The sequence below is a fragment of the Bos mutus genome, chromosome X (assembly GCF_027580195.1).
Source record: "Bos mutus isolate GX-2022 chromosome X, NWIPB_WYAK_1.1, whole genome shotgun sequence".
Taxonomy (NCBI): Eukaryota; Metazoa; Chordata; class Mammalia; order Artiodactyla; family Bovidae; genus Bos; species Bos mutus.
Window position 1 is genome coordinate 90527529 of NC_091646.1, and position 20909 is coordinate 90548437.

Sequence of the window (20909 nt, forward strand, 5' to 3'; positions counted from 1 at the left end):
GTTTTCTCTAAAAAACATTTCCATGAGAAATATTCTTCCACAACACAATCAAACATACTGCTATGTCAAAATAATCTGGAATTACTCTAAAGACAACCTAGTCAGATATAGGTAAGGGAAATGGAGGAGAAAAGAATCAACAATGAAAACAAGAAATGGAAGTCACTACGAGGAATCAAGATGGCCAGGAGAAATATCAATAACCTCAAGTCATGCAGGTGACATCACCCTTATGGCAGAAAGCGAAGAACCAAAGAGCCTCTTGATGAGAGTGAAAAAGTTGGCTTAAAACTCAACATTCAGAAAACTAAGATCATGGCATCTGGTCCCATCACTTCATGGCAAATAGACGAGAAACAGTGGGAAGAGTGACAGACTTTATTTTCTTGGGCTCCAAAACCACTGCAGATGGTGACTGCAGCCATAAAATTAAGACATTTGCTCCTTGGAAGAAAAGCTATGACCAACCTAGACAGCATATTAAAAAGCAGAGACATTACTTTGCCAACAAAAGTCTGTCTAGTCGGAGCTATGGTTTTTCCAGTGGTCATGTATGGATGTGAGTTGGACTATAAAGAAAGCTGACCACCAAAGAATTGATGCTTTTGAACTGTGGCGTTGGGGAAGAGTCAGAGTCCCTTAGACTGCAAGGAGATCCAACCAGTTCATCCTAAAGGAAATCAGTCCTGAATATTCATTGGAAGGACTGATGGTGAAGCTGAAACTCCCAATACTTTGGTCACCTGATACGAAGAACTGACTTATTGGCAAATACCGATGTTGGGAAAGATTGTAGGAGGATGACGACGGTTGGATGGCATCACTGACTCAGTGGACATGAGTCCGAGTAAACTCCGGGGGTTGGTGATGGACAGGGAGGACTGGCGTGCTACAGTCCATGGGGTCGCAGAGTCAGACACAACTGAGCGACTGAACTGATGACCCCAACCCCAAATAACATTCTTGATCTGTAAGTATTTATTGCACATATTACTAATGCATTTTTAAAACCAATTCATTACTGCACTGTTCAATCATCCTATGTATCAAGTGCTTCCAAGAATAGTTTCCACCCCTCCATCCATAAATTTCAAACTATAATCATAAACTATACATCAACAAGGATTTTTTGGATTTCCATCTATTACAAAAATCCATTTTTTCACTGTATTCCAAACTAACACCATCTTCATCTTTTATTAACAAAGCAGGGTAATTCTGTATCCAGGAGTTATTTCAAAATCAGCACTGGATGGCAACCCCAAAAAATTACATCTTACAACTCTTCAGGCAAGACCACAACTTTATTTTCACCTAATAATAAACCACAATTGACAACAACAAAAGAGACTGTGCAGTTCAACTTTTATTTTAATAAAATCAGAATATGCACAGCACATGCAGTGCTAGCATCTAAACTAATACAATAAGCAATTACTAAAGCTACAGTGACTTGAGGTTCAATCTTTACATTCAGCAAGTTTAACGTCATTCTTACATGATTTTTGAAACCTTATTTATTAACTGAAAATATTGCTTGCTGATAAAACTTGCTCAAATGCTATCGCTGAATGTACAAGTCACTGATTATGCCAATACAACAAAGATAACCACATGTTTCAGGATTGCAATGAGCCAGACATTCACTGGAAAAAAAAAATACACACAACGAAACAAAAACACACAATATTTGAATATGGACACTTCGTATCAGTGTTTTGAAGTGTTTCATTAATATCTTAAGACGAGTGTATCAAAACCTTGGCATGATTTAATTTAAAGTCGCCAATTTTGTTTTTACTAACATCAGAAAGTTATGGCTACACTGCCAATGCCGGGTCTGCTTAATTTGACTTAAGAGTTTAATATGACTTAACATTAAAAGCTCACACTACCCCGAAATATATAATTTCACGCATACGGTGACATTCAACATTCAAGTGCCAGTGTTTTTGTACTGTCTTTTGGTCAAGTTTCTTTAAACTTTCAAAGAATCACTTTTAGGCTTACAAAAATAAATATTTGTCAAAATGTTCAATAAATATTACATAAAACTAGCAGCAAAAAGTATCTAGAAATCTGTCGTGTGCAAATAGTTTTCTTCCCAACTATCATTCCCATGGTCCCAAATAAATTTTAGAATCTAGTCCCATCCCCTTCCTAGACAAGCTGCGTTCAACAATCTCCAAGAGACAAAATAAGATTGGAAGTTTAAGGACACGCACACAAGACATATATATAAAATTCTCTGAATGTGCAATAAAAGAAGTACTTTGTAAAAAGTTATGGGCAAAATGTACAAGGGCCTAAACCTAGACTAATTGAAATAGCACCATAACAAATGACCTCAATACTGTCAAGTGCACCTACTTAATAAAAGTTTTAGAACAAGGCACAATACACTTGAAAATCTATTGCACTTTAGGAAATTTTTGCCATCTTCCTATGCCACTGTAAAAAGATTGAGCATTTTGATCACCGCATTCTGGCCACAAAATTAGCACAGAATTCAAAAGTGGCAGAGGCATTTTAGTGGTGGACAATGCTCATCTTTGGCCAGATTTAGCATAAACAGACTATAAATACAATGGAAACCTATGCAACTAAAACTGACTAAAACTGCACTGTGTAGCAGAATTGACACCTTGTGCAGTTATGTACATATTTCCAACCTGTGTGATCTCAAAGATTTCAGTTTGTTACTCTTCTGGAGCCGTTTTTACAAAGTCTATAGTAAGCCAGTTTAACATCTCAACGCAGCTTGAACAGAGTAATATGAATCGGCATTTAAAAGAAAGCCTGCTGCATTTAATTCTTCCTGTTCATACCCTCTTGACCAAAAAACATCAACACTAGCATGCGTTATTAGACCAAAAATCATCCAGGGCCCTAATGAGGGCTGGTCATTGCTGTGGTCAGCCATTCTACCATTTCAATTTCACTTATGGCAGGCATTTAAAAAGTCTAAGTAGATGAATTCTCCTAAAACCCTATCTCAAGTTATCAGACCTTTAAACTTTCCCTGTAATAGTATGCCCACATTTGGCTAGCTCATAATTAATGATCTGCCTAAACACTGAAAGAGGAATTGCTGTATTTACTTGCATTAACTTTGAAAACAGTGCTTTGAATGTATGCATGTATTCATACATCACCTCATCATGACTGGAATGGCTTGTTTAAAGACTATCAGGTTCTAAATACCTATCCAGGATAGAGTGAGCAAATCAGAACTTTAACTTAATACAGTTTGCCACATTAGAAACTAATTCCATTAATATGCTTCAAAGACATTTGTTGTTTTCCCCCAATCTGCAAGTATCAAAAAGCCCTAATGCAGGCTACTGCATAAGTTTTTTCCTTATAATATTTATGGATGAATCGATGATTCCTGTTAAGTTGTATCACACCTGTGTGCCAAGGTTTGATTTTAGCCCAAGTTCAGTAAATTTATTTTGTCAAAAACAATTGGTATCTTGAGCATTACTGAGCCAACAGGACATCAAAATAAAAAGTTGTCTAAAGTTAAAGGCACAGTACATTAACAAACAAATGATCCTCAGTCACAAATTATAAATGCAGTTTGGGATGGGGGTTGGGAGGGGAGTTAATCCAAACTACAGCAATGAAATCTTCAAACCACCTTCTGAACAGGGCTGCTGATTGTTCCTTTCGACTCTTCATGTGACCTTGAGCTCCCTTAAAAAAAAAATTTCAGTGGAGAATCACAGCTGGTAATGTACTGCGAGTTCTTGAAGCTACACAAGGTATAGTCTGGCTAAGTTACATGTGGTTTCCATATTAGCTTGTTTGGCAGGGTGACCTACTGCAAAGCAGGTTCAGTTACCCCACCAGTCAACCCCCTGGGAGTTATAATTTCCTCCATATCCATCACTGTTGTAAAAGCTTCCATAGCCACCTAATGAGAGATTAAAAAAAAAAAAGTATTAAGTCATCCATTGTGTAATACAATCTTTCCCTTCTTTAAATATTTTGATGTAAAATTACAAAAAGCAATCTACAGGGCCCAATATTTTAAATTACGCTTTGAAAAAGATGAAAAAGGGCAAAAACCTCCCCAAAGGCATGAGGTTAAAATTTAACATTACCTCCACCAAACCCTCTGCTGCTTCCATGGCCACCTCCACCACTGCGGCTGCTGCTGGCGCGGCTGCTGCTGAAGCTGGAACTGCTGCCACCACTACTCTGTCGATAGTCTCTGGCACCAAATCCTCCACTGAATCTACTACTATAAGGACAAAATGTTAGTTTACATAAAGATAACGCAATTCTTGTTAAAAATTCCCAAGGACCAATTTCCGATTTTCCAGTTCAAGCAATTCCACCCAGCCCTTCTTTTCTGTAATAGGAATTTTATAAGGCCTTAGCTGTGAAAAGCTGACACTGAAGGTCACTTAAATAACCTTAAAAATCACACCCCTCTCCATTACACACATTATTTAGTAATACACATTATTTCTAACTCACCTTTTGGATCGTCCACGACTGCTACCCTTGTAGTGGTGTTCATAAGCCATGTTTTCTAACCAAGATGGCACTTCCTGTTTAGCTTCAACAAGAAGATCCAACAAATCCTTGGTAATATTTATGTTCCTCTCATTAAAGAACGAGGTGGCAAGGCCTAAAACAGTTCCAAAAAGTACATAAATTAAGGTCTTCCACAGAGCAGCACAATATTCTTTCATATTAGAATATTAAGTAGAATAATAATTTTTAAAAAAGATAATTTGCTATTTGTTCTTTGAACAAACCTTGACTTCCTCCCCCTGCCACTTCTGATATTTTAATAGCATTCCTTGAAAATCAGAGTTCATCTAAGACCCTGAAAAGTTCTTTGCTGTAAGAATCACACTGAAGATCAGAAACCACCAGATCATCCTAAGTAACCACACACTTACCAAGGTTTCCTACACGTCCTGTACGGCCAATGCGATGTACATATTCTTCAATATCACTTGGCAAGTCAAAATTGATAACATGTTTCACATTTGATATGTCCAGTCCTCTTGCTGCTACCTAGAAAATAATTTTTGTTACCTATGGTCCATTTAAAACAAAGTAAATAGTTGAACATGCTGACCTAGAAAATAAGATTAAATTTTACATACTGCTGTAGCCACGAGAATTGGGCTTTTTCCTGAGCGGAACTGGTGAAGGGCCTCTTCTCTATCTCTCTGAGATCGGTCTCCATGGATACTGGTACAAGCATATCCTTCATGGTATAAGAAATCCTCCAGAGAATCTGCACCCTTTTTGGTCTCCACAAACACTAAGGTCAGTGAATCTTTGCCTGAAGTTAAAATATCACAAGGTTTCTGTCACTAATAGTGGCTTGGTTCTCTTTGCACTTAGTAAACTTGCGAATAGAGGCAAATAGACTGTCTCAACAGAATGTATTGGATGAGAAGGAAAAGCACTAAAGGTGACCCAAATAGATTACCTAAGCCACCAGACTGATGCTAAAATTATACCTGTTGCATTTAGAAGATCAAGCAGAAATGACCGTTTGTCTGACTCTTCAACCCAAACTACTTTCTGTGTTATGTTCTCAGAGGTAGAGCCAACTCTTCCTACGGCCAAAAAGATATATTCATCCAAGAAGTCACGAGCAAGCATCTGAAAGAAAAAAATTATTGTTTTATCATCTATTGAGAGAAACAAATTCCTAAGAAAGATCTGCAGCAAACAATACCTGTATTTCCTTAGGGAAAGTAGCACTAAACATCATAGTGTGGCGAACTCCCTTTGGTGGCATAGTATCTTGTTCAACGATTCTACGTATCTGAGGTTCAAACCCCATATCCAACATCCGATCAGCTTCATCTAACACCAAGTACCTGCCATGAAAAAAAATCCAGCTTAGAATTTGAAAAGAAAAGGTAGTTTCCATTTCTATAAGCACAGTTAATTATTCATTCAGGTAGTTTAGTTCCTCACACCATACAATCTGACCCACATACATAAGACACAGCACAGGATCTCCCCCACTAAATCGCACAGCCAAATTAGCTCTTATACTTGACTCTGGTCTCACGGTCTGGTAATTCTTAGCCTCTACTAAAATCACTTAAACTAAAATTACAATGAGCTAACTTTTTATAAAAGTTGGAAGACTAAAAAATGCATTTCACACATTTAAAAATTAACATACTTGCAGAAGTCTAATCCAATTTTTCCTCTTTCCATCATATCCACTAGACGTCCTGGAGTCGCAACTAATAAATGGCATCCACGTTCTAAGTCTCGAATTTGCTGACCAATATCAGCACCACCATAAACCACACAAGGACGAACTCTAGATCGGTATGAAAACTATAAGCAAAGAAAAATTTATTAAATTTAAGACCAAGATTTTTACATGGTCATAAAACACTTCATCAGAATCAATGAGAAGGCCAATAACCTGAAAGGCATACTTACTTTCCTGGCTTCCTCATAGATCTGTACGGCCAATTCTCTAGTTGGTGCTAACACCAAAGAGATTGGGTATTGTTTGCGGCGCCCATATCTTCCATTTTCCTAAGAAATAATTTATTAAACTTGTTAACATCCTCTCTTATAGGTTCATTACAACATAATCCCCTTCTGCAATTTACAGATTACATGTAAATGCTGTTACTAATTATACAGATTAGAATGCAAGTCTTACTGTCATTTAGAAAGCTTTCCCATTTTATACAGAAATATTTACCTTCATGGCCCTCAGAGCCTCACCGGGACCATCAGAATAAATCTGACTCAAGATGGGCAAGAGAAATGCTGCAGTTTTTCCAGACCCTATTTTAAAAAAAGCATATTCATTTAACCACAGAAAAACTGGCTTATTACTTTTGAACATATATTGGTAGATGATGGCGTTTTAACTGCCCAATTAGTAATCTCACTTTAATTCCCAAATTAAATTTCTATAAATAGGCTAATTTTAAAATACCATCAAGTGATGACTTTGATCAACCTGTAATAGGAGTTAGCAAACTATTTATCTTTATAAATAAATCTTTACTGGAATATAGCTGTGACCAGTAATTTACATATCATCTATGGCTGCTTTTTTCATACAACAGTTGCAGAGACCACACGGTCCATCAGCCAAAAAAATATTTTTCTTCACTTACCAAAAAAAAAAATATATATATATATACACACATATACACACACACACCAAATTTTGGTCACAAACATTGTAGTAGTTTTGACTTCTTTGCTTCGCTTGTGTAACGTATGTGTCACACAGTCATGTCCGATTCTTTGCAACCCCATGGACTGTAGCCCACCAGGCACCTCTGTCCATGAGGATTCTCCAGACAAGAATACTGGAGTTGTCATGCCCACATCCAGGGGATCTTCCCAACCCAGGGATTGAACCCTAGGTCTCCTGCATTGCAGGCAGCCACTAGGAAGCACTTTTGTAGACAGAGTAGGAATTCTGTCTCAAAACTGGTGTCAATTTCTAACACTTCCTTGTAGGTACTGTATATACTAATAGGGAGGTACTACTTTACCCATCAATGAACCTTCTTTTGGCCACATTTCCATGGATCACAGGCTATTCTCTTTTTCTAATTTTCTATAGTCCTCAATTCCCCACCACTACAATCACAAAAACCTATCCACTTGTTACAGTAGTATCAGGTTCATGACTTTCTATAGGCCATCCCTAAGATACCCTAATGAAAGCACTAGAAGTAATATAACCAAAAGACTAAGACAAAAGAGATCCATCCAGCTACTCCTTACCAAGGTGTACCAGTCAGGCTACATACAGGACTCAAGCTTCCTCATGAAACTTAAAATGCTCCATGCATATTTTCCTGGTATTGGTTTTTATTAGAGCAAGCCAAGTCAAGGTATTCTTGACAACTTTTTACTTTCATCAAGTCTGCTTACCTGTTTGGGCACAGGCCATCAAGTCTCTCTTCTCTTTGATAATAGGAATAGCATGCTTTTGCACTGGAGTTGGGCGAGTGTAACGAGTAAGCTCAATGTTTCCCATAATAATTTCTCCCATCTCAACATCACTGAACTGTCAAGAAATTCATCAGGGTAAACAAGCAGAAATGCTATTTGGAGCATTTTGTTTCATACAAATACAATGAGGGGGGGACAACTATCAACCAATTTGAACTTTCAGTTTGCTTTATAGTAAAAGTCATCATCTTACACATTTTGAGGAAAAACAAAACCAAACCACTCCCTAAGCTTAACCTACAATGGAAAAGTTTTGGGTTCTTCCTATGTTTGACCCACTTACTGTTTCTTTTTATCCCCAATCTTTTGCCTTGTTTATTTCAATTCTCAGCTTCTTGACTATTTACTTTTTAAGTTAGTTTTTATAGGCATACAATTACTTTACAATGATGTGTTAGTTTCTACTGTACGGCAAAGTTAAATCAGCTATATGTATACACATCCCCCTTTTGAATTTCCTTCCCATTTAGGTCAACACCCGACCCATTTTCTATTTCAAATTATTAGTAATGGTAACACCGAATTCACTGTCCCCCTTTCCACAAACCAACGAGGCAGGTTTTTAAATTAACTTTAAAAAACTGTCAAGATAAAGCAGGCCGTCTACGTATGTCTTTAGGAAGCCCATCTCATCTTGATGTGCTGTGAAAAGATCTACACTTCCCTGTCTTAAAGGTCATGGAAAAATACCTACACTTTCAATGTGTGGAGGACAGTTGTTGCCTGTTGCCTCAACTGGAATGTCATCATATTTTTCAAAGTTAATCCCAGTGTTGCCTCCAGAAAAGAGTTCTCTGAAATCAGAAGATTGTTAAGTTTGTTACACAGAGCTGATAAGGCTTCATCACAATTAACATACATTTCAGAAACTTACTGTTCCAAGCGTTCACTTGGTGGGAGTGGTTTTGACCAATCATCTTCATCTGATTTGTCACACCAGCGGCTATTTCCACGTTCGTATTTGCCAAAACCACCTCTGTCACCACGGCCGCCAATGCCATCATAGTCACCTCGTCCACGATCATCAAACCTGAACAGCACAAGCAATTAATCAAAATCTTATTTAACCATTATTAGATTCCTACCACTAGAACTGTACCTGGAGAAAGGTTCATTATGGCTAATTTCAAGGATGTCACCAGTCCAATTCCGGCTTACTTTTACTTGACAAATAAGGCCCTCTAACCAGACTATACCATTTATATAGCTTTATTTTCTAAATTCAGTATCCTCCTTTATTATTATATAGCCGATACAGTCCTCATACATGTTGAAATCAAGAATCAAATCTTTGTACCTGAAACATAATATTGTAAAGCAACTACACTTCAATAAATATATAAATAAAAACCCTTGGGGCAATCAGTCTTATATGTGAAACCAGCACATTAACTTACACCTTTAAATGTTTTCATCCAAATATTTTTAGTGTTAGAGAAAAAAAGCAAAGTATCACACCAAATATCAATTGTCCTGGTTACATTAGGATGCTACTTAAAGGACAACTCACCTGTGTGACAGACTGGATAAAAGGTAGAAAATAATCCTTACCTGAATTAAGATGTTTTTAGTTTTAGGCCTGTTTTCGAAAAAGCAGGACACACAGGACTAACCACAGCTATTAGGCGCATGAGGTCAGTTCATCACACTTGTGTAATCAAAAATATAAGGTTTAAAAATTGTCATAGAATATCCACAAAAATGTCAACCAAATTAGGCCATTCACTAAACTTACTCTTTTAAGTAGAATACATAAAATTAGAGAAATGTAAAAATAATTGATTTCATTATGCCAAAGGGCATATTCTTATTCTCATTTAATTTTGATGTAATAAAAAAACTATGATTAAAAAGACATACTTAACATCCAAACGGGTGGTCCACTAAGGGGGAAAGATAAATCTTGCTTAACGGGCAGGGTACAGACCAATTTCTAAATGGCTTTATTGTACACATGCAAGAAAGGCAAGAAGATAATAAATCACTTACCTTCCCCTTGATCCACTTCCACGATCACTGAAGAAACTAGACTTTCCTCTTGAATCACTACGGGAACCAAAACTGCTGTATGCATCCTTATCTTTACTAGAACTCCACCCTGAACTGTCTTTATCATAGAATCCTTCAATTAAAAACAAAAGCAAACTCATTTTATTGTAGTAATTAGAAAATGACACTACTTTAAAACGTGATTTCTATGTTTCTGAGTTTGAAGCCCTCTAATGACTAATCACATCTCTAGACCAGAGGGACAATGGAAATATTCCTACCATGGTACTAGAACACACTATACGCTGAACAAAACAATCAAGTCTGAAAATGTTCTGAATGAATACAACTTCTAAAAGGTCAGTAGGTTTGCCTTTAACACAATGACTATGGTCTTGTTACATGACCACCACAATTTAATTTCATTTAATAGGCATGAATGAGTTTATTAGGAAAGAGCATTATCTCTCTGTTTCTTTGAAGTGATATTCATTTAAAACATTAAGAAATTTGCTTGGTTTAATATAGTATTTCTTGGTTTCAATAGTAAAGTTTTTAAAAACAGTGCTCTGTTTACATGCAATACATAGTTATCAGATGAGAATTAGGAATACCTAGAAAAGGAAAATCCTGATACACTCAGCGTAGATAGGTTCCTAGGGTATAGCTATAGACATTCAGCAAGGTAAATTAGCCCAACAGGTATATGGTTTAAAGACAAGCAGAGGATTTAACTAGCTTCAGTGACATTTTATTAAATAGTCAGAGATAGTTTACAAGTTAATTAGGTTACTTTCCTTCTCCCTTACGCCTCTACTAACCTAGTAATTTAACAGCCTTAGCTACCAATAAAGAGCTGAGTTAGATTTCTAAGACCTATTTCAGCTCTAACTTCTGTACGATACTGTCTCTTTCCCTGCATTGATTCCTATCATTGCAATAAGGCAGGAAAAGCACTAAATACACATGGGGGTCAATTTCAGCTAGTACATTCTAAGGAATGAGAATCTGACTCTACAGTAACTAAAAACAATGATGTGACACCTAAGAAATAATATAGGAGTTCTTTTAATGTTTTTGGCCCCATGGCATGTTTTTAGTTCCGTTCTGTTCCATGGCAGGATTTTAGTTCCGTTCCCTAGATTTTATATTCCATGTATTGCCTTGGATAGTGAACCTAATACAGACTACCTATGAATATAGACAAATGACAGCAAATCATGTGCTCCTGTGGACTCTCCACCCTTCCAATCCTGCTTTCTTTATCCAGTATCTTCCCTCTTCATGACTTTTAGTTTTCCTGACCTTCCCTTTTCCTCCAAAATCTCAGATCACCTATTTAAATGAAGCAGTTCAAGCCAGAGAACCACTCCCCTCTATCAGGAGCATGCCTGATGTTTGTTAACTACTCCCCAATAATCCCATTTCATTTTGGCACCTCTGCAAGACAGAAATAACTGGATTGTTATCACTGTGCAGCAGTTTTTGTTTACACAGTAGGATCCCCACTCACCTTTTTCAAACTGAACTCGTGCTGTTAATGATTACATACACAGAGGTTAAGCACAAGACTAGTGAAATTGTACAAAACCATGCCCTTGGCCTCAGAAGAGTGTGACACAGGAAATGCAGAGATTTCCTCTATCTGATATTAGATGAGTTTTTCCAAGCAAGTAAGCCCTAGTATCTGAAACTATTTTGACAGTAGGAGAGAAGAGCACAGTGTTCAGACCTTGAGGTGTCTCACTTTCCCTAAGCTCCAATTTTTAAATGCAGTGATAATTAAGTATACCAAGTTGCTCAAAAAACTTACCTTTAGTAGCTTCTCTGTTCCTTAAGTGAGGAGGAATATAGCGCCCTTCTAAAAGAAATGACAAAGTTAAATTTCACATTCCAAAAAACTTAAAAGCTTTTTACCAAAATTTGTGATGCTAAAAAAGTCCTGGAAAGAAAAAATCTGAATCTCTAGTCTTCTAGTCTGGTCTACTTCTATTTTAAATAAGTTACTGCTTTAATAAGATGAATTTTAAAAGGGGAAGGAGAAGAGATTTGAATTGAATTGGAACCTAGTAGTTGAAATCTACAAATAAATTTAATTTGCCACTAGTGGTCAATTTAACACACTATTTTTACAACGTCTGCTAGGATTTCAGAGAATTGTCATAAATAACAAGAGTTGCAGCATTGTTACTACAATAATCTAGCGAACACATAACAAAAATGTATTAACAAGTCTCTTATAGAGCATAAATTATTACTGTAACAACCTAAATCGTGTATCTAGTCACTAAGCTTTTTTGTTCCTGCTCTGGTTAAATCCAAAACATATGTACGTACGTAATATGGGAAAAGCTGCAGAGTGAAATGATTTCAAGTAATTGTGGTTTTTGAGACTTGCACTGTTTAACGACAGTCAACTGTTGTTCTGTATGCAAATAAAAACACAGCCTAGACTATAGGTGAGAACAAAAGCAAGTAATATATACACAACTAAGTAACATCAACTTGCTTTATTACTAGTTAATCTGCAATTTAACCTCTTCACTTCTGGGTTGAATTAAATATTAAAGATCTCCATTAGAATGGTCAATTACTAAAAGATTCTTAGCCTGACAAAGTGAAATTTAAAACAAATACCAAGTAACTGTGCCCAGTGAGGCCCGTCCTGTCTAAAAATAAACATCCCTTAACTATGCAATAAACAGAGCTTGAAGAAACAGTGCTTTCAGACATTAACACACTCAATATACATATTACATTTTTTCTTTCGGTTAATTCAATAGGAAGAGATCTGAGCTGAAGCAGGTCTACTGCCAATAATAAACCACCAAGAGCCCCTACACCTTAATCTTTACCATGCCTCAAAAAAAAACCCTTTCAAGAGAAAAAAAAACCTTCTTTTCAAAAAAAAAAATTCTGAATTTAAAATCCTAACCACCACTTCAAGGTTCATTATAGCTTTGTTCTATTAGTAATTCTCATGTTTTTCATGGGAAAGGAGTGGCTGTACCTGATCAATGTGAATATTCTCTGTATTCAGTTTAATTCCAGTAAATTCACTCTTAATAGTGAAATGTACATTCCCACCACCTTTTAGCTGTGTTCAGGATTCATAATGGACATAATCAAACTCTATAATTTGTGTGTTGTATAAGGTCCTTAACGATTTTTTTCACTCAAGAAAACTCCTTCTCATCAAAAGACCCGCTACCCACATTCTTTACACAGTAAAAACTGGAAAGGAAATTTCTAAATTTTAAATAAATCCAATGAAACACTAAGTTATTATGGTTTTAATACTCAAGTAACAACACTGTAAATCAACTATATTCTGACAATTTTTTTAAAAAGCTCTAATATTCAGTAAATGCATAAAATATTTTACTTACTGCTGGCTGTACTTCCTCCACTCTGATTATCTGATGAGTTCAGGTCTAGGCCAGCAAACTAGAAGAGAGTTAAATTTTGGTTAGCAGCCCATGCGCAGAAACATTACACTAAAGGAAAACTTAATGGAACTCTTAAGGAGAATGTGACTAAGAATGTGAGCAAACGCAAAATACTACAGTACTACAGGATACACTGCAGAAGGTACCTAACCAAGATGGTGGCGCTATCCAGGAGAAACCGGGTCCAAATTCATAATCAAAATGAATTTTCCCTGTAACTTTTTCCATTGTAAAAGTTCAAAAAATTTAAATTATTTTAAAATGTCAAGTAGTCAGTGGGTTTATTTTAGCTCCAAACATTTGGAGATGTTTTCTACTTGGAATTATTCTAAACCTACAGAGCACACCTGAAAAATATTCAGAACAAAACTTGTATCGACCATTTCTTAGCTTTCATTTCTAAATACTGCAACTAGAGTACCACTCTTCAGAACAAAAATTTACAATATAACCACTACACAACCATATTAAGTAGGTACCAATGTATTTTTCCATTTTCACAGTTAAGCTGAGAACACTTCGGACATAAATGGCACGTTTTACTGCCTTTTAGCTCCATTTCTACCCATCCCTTTACACTGGTAACTTAAAGCCTCTACATTCTAAAAAAAGCGCTTCATCGAATTCTGTAATGACTAAACAAACTATTTACAAGCAACGAGGAGGGAACTATGTGCCAAAAGCAGTATTTCATTTAAAAAAAAAAAAAATGTAACCAGCCACACGGCACTATTGCCACGTGTTTCCAATAAAGCACAACGTTTAAGTCCTCTGTTAAAAGCTTAAAATTATATACTGTCAAGTTGCAAGCATCAATGTAATCATTGAAAACTGGAAGATGCTAAAGAAAAAAATGAATACGGTAACACTTTGGAGGCAGCTCGTTTCCTAACTTCTATTAACAAAACACTGCGGTGTTTTCTCTGCACGATTGTTCTCAGCAACAGACTAATACTTTAAGGCACAAAAACTTCCTTTTTGTACTTATTGCAGTACGTTTTGTTATTAATTTTACACTTGGCAAAATGAACTACGTAGAGCACTTTAAATGCTACTGTAAATTGCTAAGGTGACATTAATGCAATTTTCTCAATTGTGAATTTGCTTGCTGCTTAATTCTAACGACTGCGTGTATTTTTTTCCAATTATCTCGATTTCAAATTTTACTTCTGCTTATAATCTTAAATAGGTGCCGGCACCACATATATGTTAAATTTTAAAACTGGGGATTGGCCATGTTCTTGATAACCAGATTTTTTTTCATGTCTCTGCTCCATTTAACACGGAACATGTCAGCATTTGGAAGATTTATTCTGATTCGTTAATGGAAAAAATGCTCTCCCCCAGATAGCCGAGTCCCTAAAAAATACTACACACGACTGAAAATCTATTAACAATTCATTTGTGTCACTCAAGTTCGTTTCAGAATTCTGGAGCTCGCGGTACGCAGAAGTTTACTTAAAAAGCAACAAAACATCAATTGAAGAGCTTTTCTGAAGCGTGGTGCCACTGTTGCTGAGGGATGCAGACTTCTGCCATCTCCGCCCAGAACCCCTCCTCTGCGATCACGCGCCCTCCCGTCCTCTACCTCTAAACCCTTACAAGAGGGGTTCCAATTAGACGACAAATCCGGGGCCTCTGACCGATTTCAAAATTTTCACAAGCAGCAACAAGTCACCAACAAAATTCCTTATTTCTTCCCAAGCTACATTCCAGGCGTTTTTTCCCAGGCCGAGCCCCGCACCAAACGTCCCCAACCTGAGGACACTGGTACACTCCGTGGTTATCTCCCAAAACGACGCGTGGCTCGGAGCAAAATCTCCATACTGACTATTGCGAACACGTGAGGCGGAGCCGGCCGTGCCGGGTCGCTAACCTCCTCGCCGCGTTCCACCTCGATCTCCAGAGCCCGGCGCCACCGCGCAGCGGCCCATTCCTCCCTCCTCTCCATCCTCCGCCCCCCCCCCCGACTCCTCCTCGAATCTTCTGCGTCACAAAACTTTCCACTCCGGAAACGCGGCCTCGCGGGCCACGGAGCCGAGGCTGCGGAAACCGGGCTGGAGCGAAAAAAAAGCCCCGGGGAAGGAAGCCCTGGAAGAACAAGATGCCCATCCATCCCCGTTTCCGGGCCCTCGGCGGCCCGTCTTTCCCCGCTCGGGGGGCGCAGCGCCGCCCAGCCACCCGACACCACACAAAGGAGGCCGCCGCCATTACCCCGAGCGAAGGCCACCCCCCGCACCGCCCCCTCCCACATTCCAGGGCCGCGTTCCACCTCCCGCTCACACGCGCGTGCACACAACACAGACACGCCAACGCCGCCTGGGTCTCCGACAAGAATCCGAGCCGCGCACGCCCGAACTCTCAGGGCCATAAAGGTCCCCTTTCGCGAACCTCCGCGCCGCGCCCCTCCCCCGCCCGCAACACCCATGGGTCACAAGTCAAGTCGAGGTTCGCGCGTGCGCGCCTCCGCGAGAACGCGCGCCCCCTCCCCCTCCGCCCGCCTGCGCACGCACACACAAAAGCCGCCATTGTGCTCTGCCCGGGGACAATACCGCCGGCCAAGCTGGGGCCCCTGCGACAGCCACAATCAGCATTCCCGTCACCTTCCCGTTCCCCCACAGCCCCGGGGCACTGACACTCGTTAGCCTAAGGGACCCAGAAAATTGGAACTTAGGGTACCAGGTAGCACTGCGCCACAAACCAGGTTAGATCGGGGGAGAGATTCCTGCAGCAACAATCCCGGTAGGCTCCTTGCGGCTCACCTGCTGGTCCAGCCCGAGCGCATTTTCCACCGCCACATGACTCATCCCTGAAGAGTACCGAGAACTCGGAGTCTTCCGCTGCTGAGCTAATGTGTTGGGTTCACCGCGAAGGCCCTCTCACGGGAGAACTGCGGCTCTGAAATGCACGGCGCGGCCACGGATCTAATATACCCGCTCGAGTGACTGCTACGTCAGCACGTACGACGTGTGCCCGCCCTCTCACACCCGCACTCCTCCCGCCGCTACGACTTTTGCCTAGCTACTGCGCGCTCGTTTAGTCCTAACCTCGCGGGATTTCCTAGTCGGTCGCGTCTGCGGCTCGTCGTCCTACCTTGGAACTCAGCGCTAAATGCTGTCCTAGATCGCTTGAGTGCAACTTCCCCTGTCCTCCGCTATTACCTTTTCTCAAGCCTGGGAGGTCTCGAGATCTCGCGAGACCTCATCCCCTCCCATTTTCCGCCAGCTAGGAGACCTTAAAATATAACCTAGACCTTTTTCCCCTTTTTTTCCCGACGTCCTCAGTTTTCACTGTTCCTTTCTTTCTAGGGAGCACTCTTTCCTTCTCTCTCAGTCCCCTAGACTTTGAAAGGTTGTGCGATTTCTCCAAACTAATCAGCCCACGTATTTTCCCGGGCAGAAGCCCCGAGATCCAAGTTTGGCAATGAGGGGCCCGAAGCCCAGGGGGACAGGGGGTCACGTGACCGCAGGTGCCAAATGCGGAGGCCATTTTGTGGAGCAGGAAACCGTGGTTTTAAAATAGAGTGCTCGGAATCGGGGGGAGAAGAGGGGAAAGAGGGAGGGAGGAGACGGGAAGAGGAGCAGGGGAGAGGAGAAGGGGGGAGGGGGAAAGAGGAAGGAGGAGGGAAGAGGGCGTGATGGTGACGGGGCGTGAGGGGGAGGGAGAAGTGGAGGGGCGCTGGCGGCGCGCACGGGTGGTGGGACACTAGTTGCCTAGGCAGCGGGTGCGCCGCCTAGGAATGCCATAGCCCCTTGGTTCCCACACACACCTCCGACTCCCCCACCAAGAGAGCGCGCTCTGGCGCGCGCGTCCCCGCCCCCCGCAGTTAAGAAACAATGAGACAATCGCTGTGAACACGAGCGGGTGGTAGCGCACCCTCTTGGGACCCCCGCCCTCCGCCGGCACCACGGCTCCATTAGGCCGTAGGTTTCCTACTGCGGGGCGTCCAATGGCTCAGGGCCGATGGCCACCACCGGCGCGGTGCTGCTTCCCTCAAAGCCAGAGGACTCTGGGGATGGAGAGCCGTTCTCCTAGGGAGTCGGAGGCGTTTGTGGTTGGGCGCAATCTGGGCCTCCCGAAGAAAGTCTACCGCATCATCGGTCTGGGTTCAGGGTGACCCAGGGCCACTGCGGTGGATGGGGAATGGCCGGAATGGGTCGGAGGCACCCCTTATGCTCCCCACTCCTAAGCAGGCGACCTCCGGTCCCAACCTCAGTGCCACAGAACCTTAAATAGAAGAAAATGTGTTGACTAGTGAATCCCTGGCTTTAAGCGAGCGGCGGCACATACATGGTTCTTAGAAACGTTTTTCTCTTTTCTGACCCTCAGCCTGACAGAATTAAATAATATACAGGGTTTCCAACCATCCCCCAAAGGATCTGCTGCCAGAATTCAAACAGCTCGTTCACATCACGTACTTTTGCTTTTCTCTTCCAATTTTTAATTTAAACAAATTCTAACGAGATAGGGAGATAAAATAACACTTCTGTCCTGGGCAAGTTGCTTAACTGCTTTAGGTTTCGATTTCCTCTATAAAAGGAGTTGGACTTTTATGACATGACCCCGTGAAAGACCAAATTCCTTTTTATAATAACTATTTGGTAATGTCCCCTTTAACCAAATAGTACACCACAGATAATATAACCTAACTTAACAACACACAATTTCAAAAAACACGACCTAACGAGAATAAAAGCAAAATAATTATAATAATGCAATATATTTTAATATATGAATGCTCCCACACAGGGGCACTAAATGATGATAGATACCTGCCTAGCGCAGTCACAAATGCAAACTGAAAAAAGTGTTTTCACAATTCAAGTACCATAAAGAATGTTACATTGGTGACCTTATTTTCCAAAATGGCAAACTCTTGATAATGTTTGAAACAAAAACACGATAGTCTTCCCTCAAGTGAGTTTTATTCCTAGAATTCAGTGTATATCGAAACTGGGTAAAAATATTTTTGTTTATAGGTAAAATATAGTGTTAGTTCTAAGCTTATATCATGATGAACTGTTTTTTCCGTTGGGTCAATTTTTCTCTGTATGGGACAGTTCAGATTTGAACTGTCAGATATGGAACTATTCAGATATTGCTAGAATATCTAGGAAACCTGGTCCCTGCTCACTACCTTTAGTAGCCCTTGCCAATCATTGCAACAGCCAAAAAAAATATATATATATATTTTCACAATGCCCCCTTGAGAACTATTAAGCTTAATAATGATCATTAAGGTCCCTTTCAGCCCTATGAGCACGGGTGAGGTGAGTTTTCACTTGGTTTTGCTTCCTTTTCGTATGGACCAGAGTAAACATTTGAAAGCCCAGAGTTCCGACAGTTCAAACTGCATATAGCAACGATGGGATGTTCTGAGTACCCAGGTTCTGGGCTTTATTTTGCTTTTAAGTAGAGCCAATTAAAGGATACTGCCATGGGAGTATCTAAAAGAATTAAAATATATAGCCGTTTCCCGCTTTCAATTAACCCCTGCTCACGGGCATTCTCAGTTCAAACCACTGGCATGTTTTGTTAATCAATTTGTTATCATTGGAATATCAATTTGGAAAGGAAGCAAAATAAACATAAAGCTTTGTTTTCAAACGCATTCATTCTGAAAAAGGATGGGTGCACTTGAGGTAGCTAAATGAGCCAACTTTCACAACACCCCGAATGACTTTACCTCTAAGCAGATATTTGCATATCTTTTCCATTAGGCCCTTTTTGTAGGTTTTATTTTTGTTTGGCCACACTGTGTGGCTCACTGGATCTTAATTCCCCAACCAGGGATGGAACTTGTACCCTCTGCAGTGAAAGTGAGGAGTCTTAACCACTGGACCTGGACGGCCAAGAAAGTCCCATCACAAGGCCCTTCTTTGTGAATTTTATTTGAAGGGACCTGGGTCGGGAAGATTCCCTGGAGAAGGAAATGGCAACCCACTCCAGTATTCTTGCCTGGAGAACCCCATGGACGGAGGAGCCTGCTGGGCTACAGTCCATGGGGTCGCAGAGTCGGACACGACTGAGCGACTTCACTTCACTTCAAAAATAGTTAGGAAAAGCTGAAACCAAAGAAACTTTTTTCACATGTTCCTTTTCTTACATTCCCAGGCATTGTTAAGCTGAGCACCCATACTGAAACAAATATACTATTTGCACCACTCCGACTCTTGTCCCCTCCTCACCCCTCCATCGGGAGCAGATCTCCTGCCCTTCTACTGCTTACAAGCTGTGTGACTCGGGTAACTTACTTGACATCTTAGAGCCTCAGGTTCGTTGTCTATAAAGTTAGAATAAAAATAGTTTAGTTTCTGCCTCAAAACGTGGTTGGGATTCAAGGGCTCACGCATAAAAGGAGTGAGGATATTTCTGTATCTATCTCTCCGTTGTCTCAACTACCCCAGAAGAGTAGGTTGCTGGGCTCCAAGAGCACTCGCTGTTCAAGTCTCCACTGTAACACTCAGTGTTGTACTGCAGTTGGGTGTGAGCCCACGGAGGGAAGGGAACTTGTCCCACCCCAGGACTGCACAAGGTGCGGTACACACAGAAGACCAATAGATGTTAAAGATGAATGAACAGTGCAGATATCCGGCCTCAGCAACATATGGGACATGTTACATCCATTATTTTGCTTCCACACATGGCTTTAGGAAAATTTCATCACCACTCTGAGACTAAGATAGACTGAAATCACATTATCGTGATGCAAATAAAATAAAATGTCCAAGTAGCCTAAAACCTCACAGAAAGATAATTACAGTAGTCTGCAACTCGAAGAAAAGCAGTAATAAGAGGAATTCCAGGAGACAGAAACCTCAGAGCCTTTAATCAACCTCATGATTGCCAGTCATTTTTCTGCAAGGTCCAGGAGGCCTTTTGGGTCCAGTTGACCCACACTTCACTTTAGTGTGGATAGTGAATAAAATTCACGGAGGGCAGAACTCCCCTGTAATCAGAACGATAATTATAGGTGTAGAGTTAAAGCTGTTGCCTAGTGAGTCTCCTTTTATGTTTTAAAGTGTAATTGCCTTTTTGAGTGTTTGTTTGTTTGTTTGTGGCCTCAGATACAACTGGTTAAGCTTCTAATGCCAGATGATTTACAGTAATTAAGAAGATGTTACTATGAAGGCAGATAAAAGTTCTAAAGGGAAAAGAGGAATCCTAGGCTCTAGGATATTGTTGTACACTTTTATTCTCCAAGGATGAGAGCTGGTACATACAAAACCAGCTTTGTTTTAGGCAATTATTATACTCCCCAACGGGCTTCCCTCAGTGGTAAAGAACCCGCCTTTAAATGCAGGAGACGGAGACATGGGTTCGATCCCTGGGTCGGGAAGATCCCCTGGCGAGGGAAATGGCAACTCTCTTCAGTATTCTTGCCTGGGAAATCGAGTGGACAGAGGATCCTGGCAGTCTACAGTCCACAGGGTCGCAGAGAGTCAGACACGACTTAGCGACTAAACAACAACGTACTACCAA

At 40.4% G+C, this 20909-nt stretch overlaps 1 protein-coding gene across 3 annotated transcripts; it reads right to left on the reverse strand.

Moving 5' to 3' along the window:
- Positions 1 to 1285: 1285 nt before the first annotated feature.
- Positions 1286 to 16346, reverse strand: DDX3X (DEAD-box helicase 3 X-linked). Of its 3 annotated transcripts, none has more exons than XM_014476284.2 (17): positions 16190 to 16346; positions 13368 to 13425; positions 11792 to 11836; positions 9979 to 10111; positions 8864 to 9019; positions 8684 to 8783; positions 7909 to 8044; positions 6713 to 6798; positions 6442 to 6540; positions 6173 to 6333; positions 5714 to 5858; positions 5493 to 5637; positions 5130 to 5311; positions 4920 to 5037; positions 4489 to 4642; positions 4110 to 4249; positions 1286 to 3919 (listed from the first exon to the last, which is right to left on the reverse strand). In XM_014476284.2, exons 1-17 carry the CDS (start codon positions 16232 to 16234, stop codon positions 3840 to 3842), a joined length of 1983 nt encoding a protein of 660 aa, XP_014331770.1. In that variant the 5' UTR covers positions 16235 to 16346; the 3' UTR covers positions 1286 to 3839. The 3 variants fall into 3 exon arrangements, with proteins under 3 accessions (XP_014331770.1, XP_005889497.1, XP_005889496.1); XM_005889435.3 differs by having other exon boundaries at positions 4110 to 4246; positions 11792 to 11839; XM_005889434.2 differs by having other exon boundaries at positions 11792 to 11839.
- Positions 16347 to 20909: the final 4563 nt, after the last annotated feature.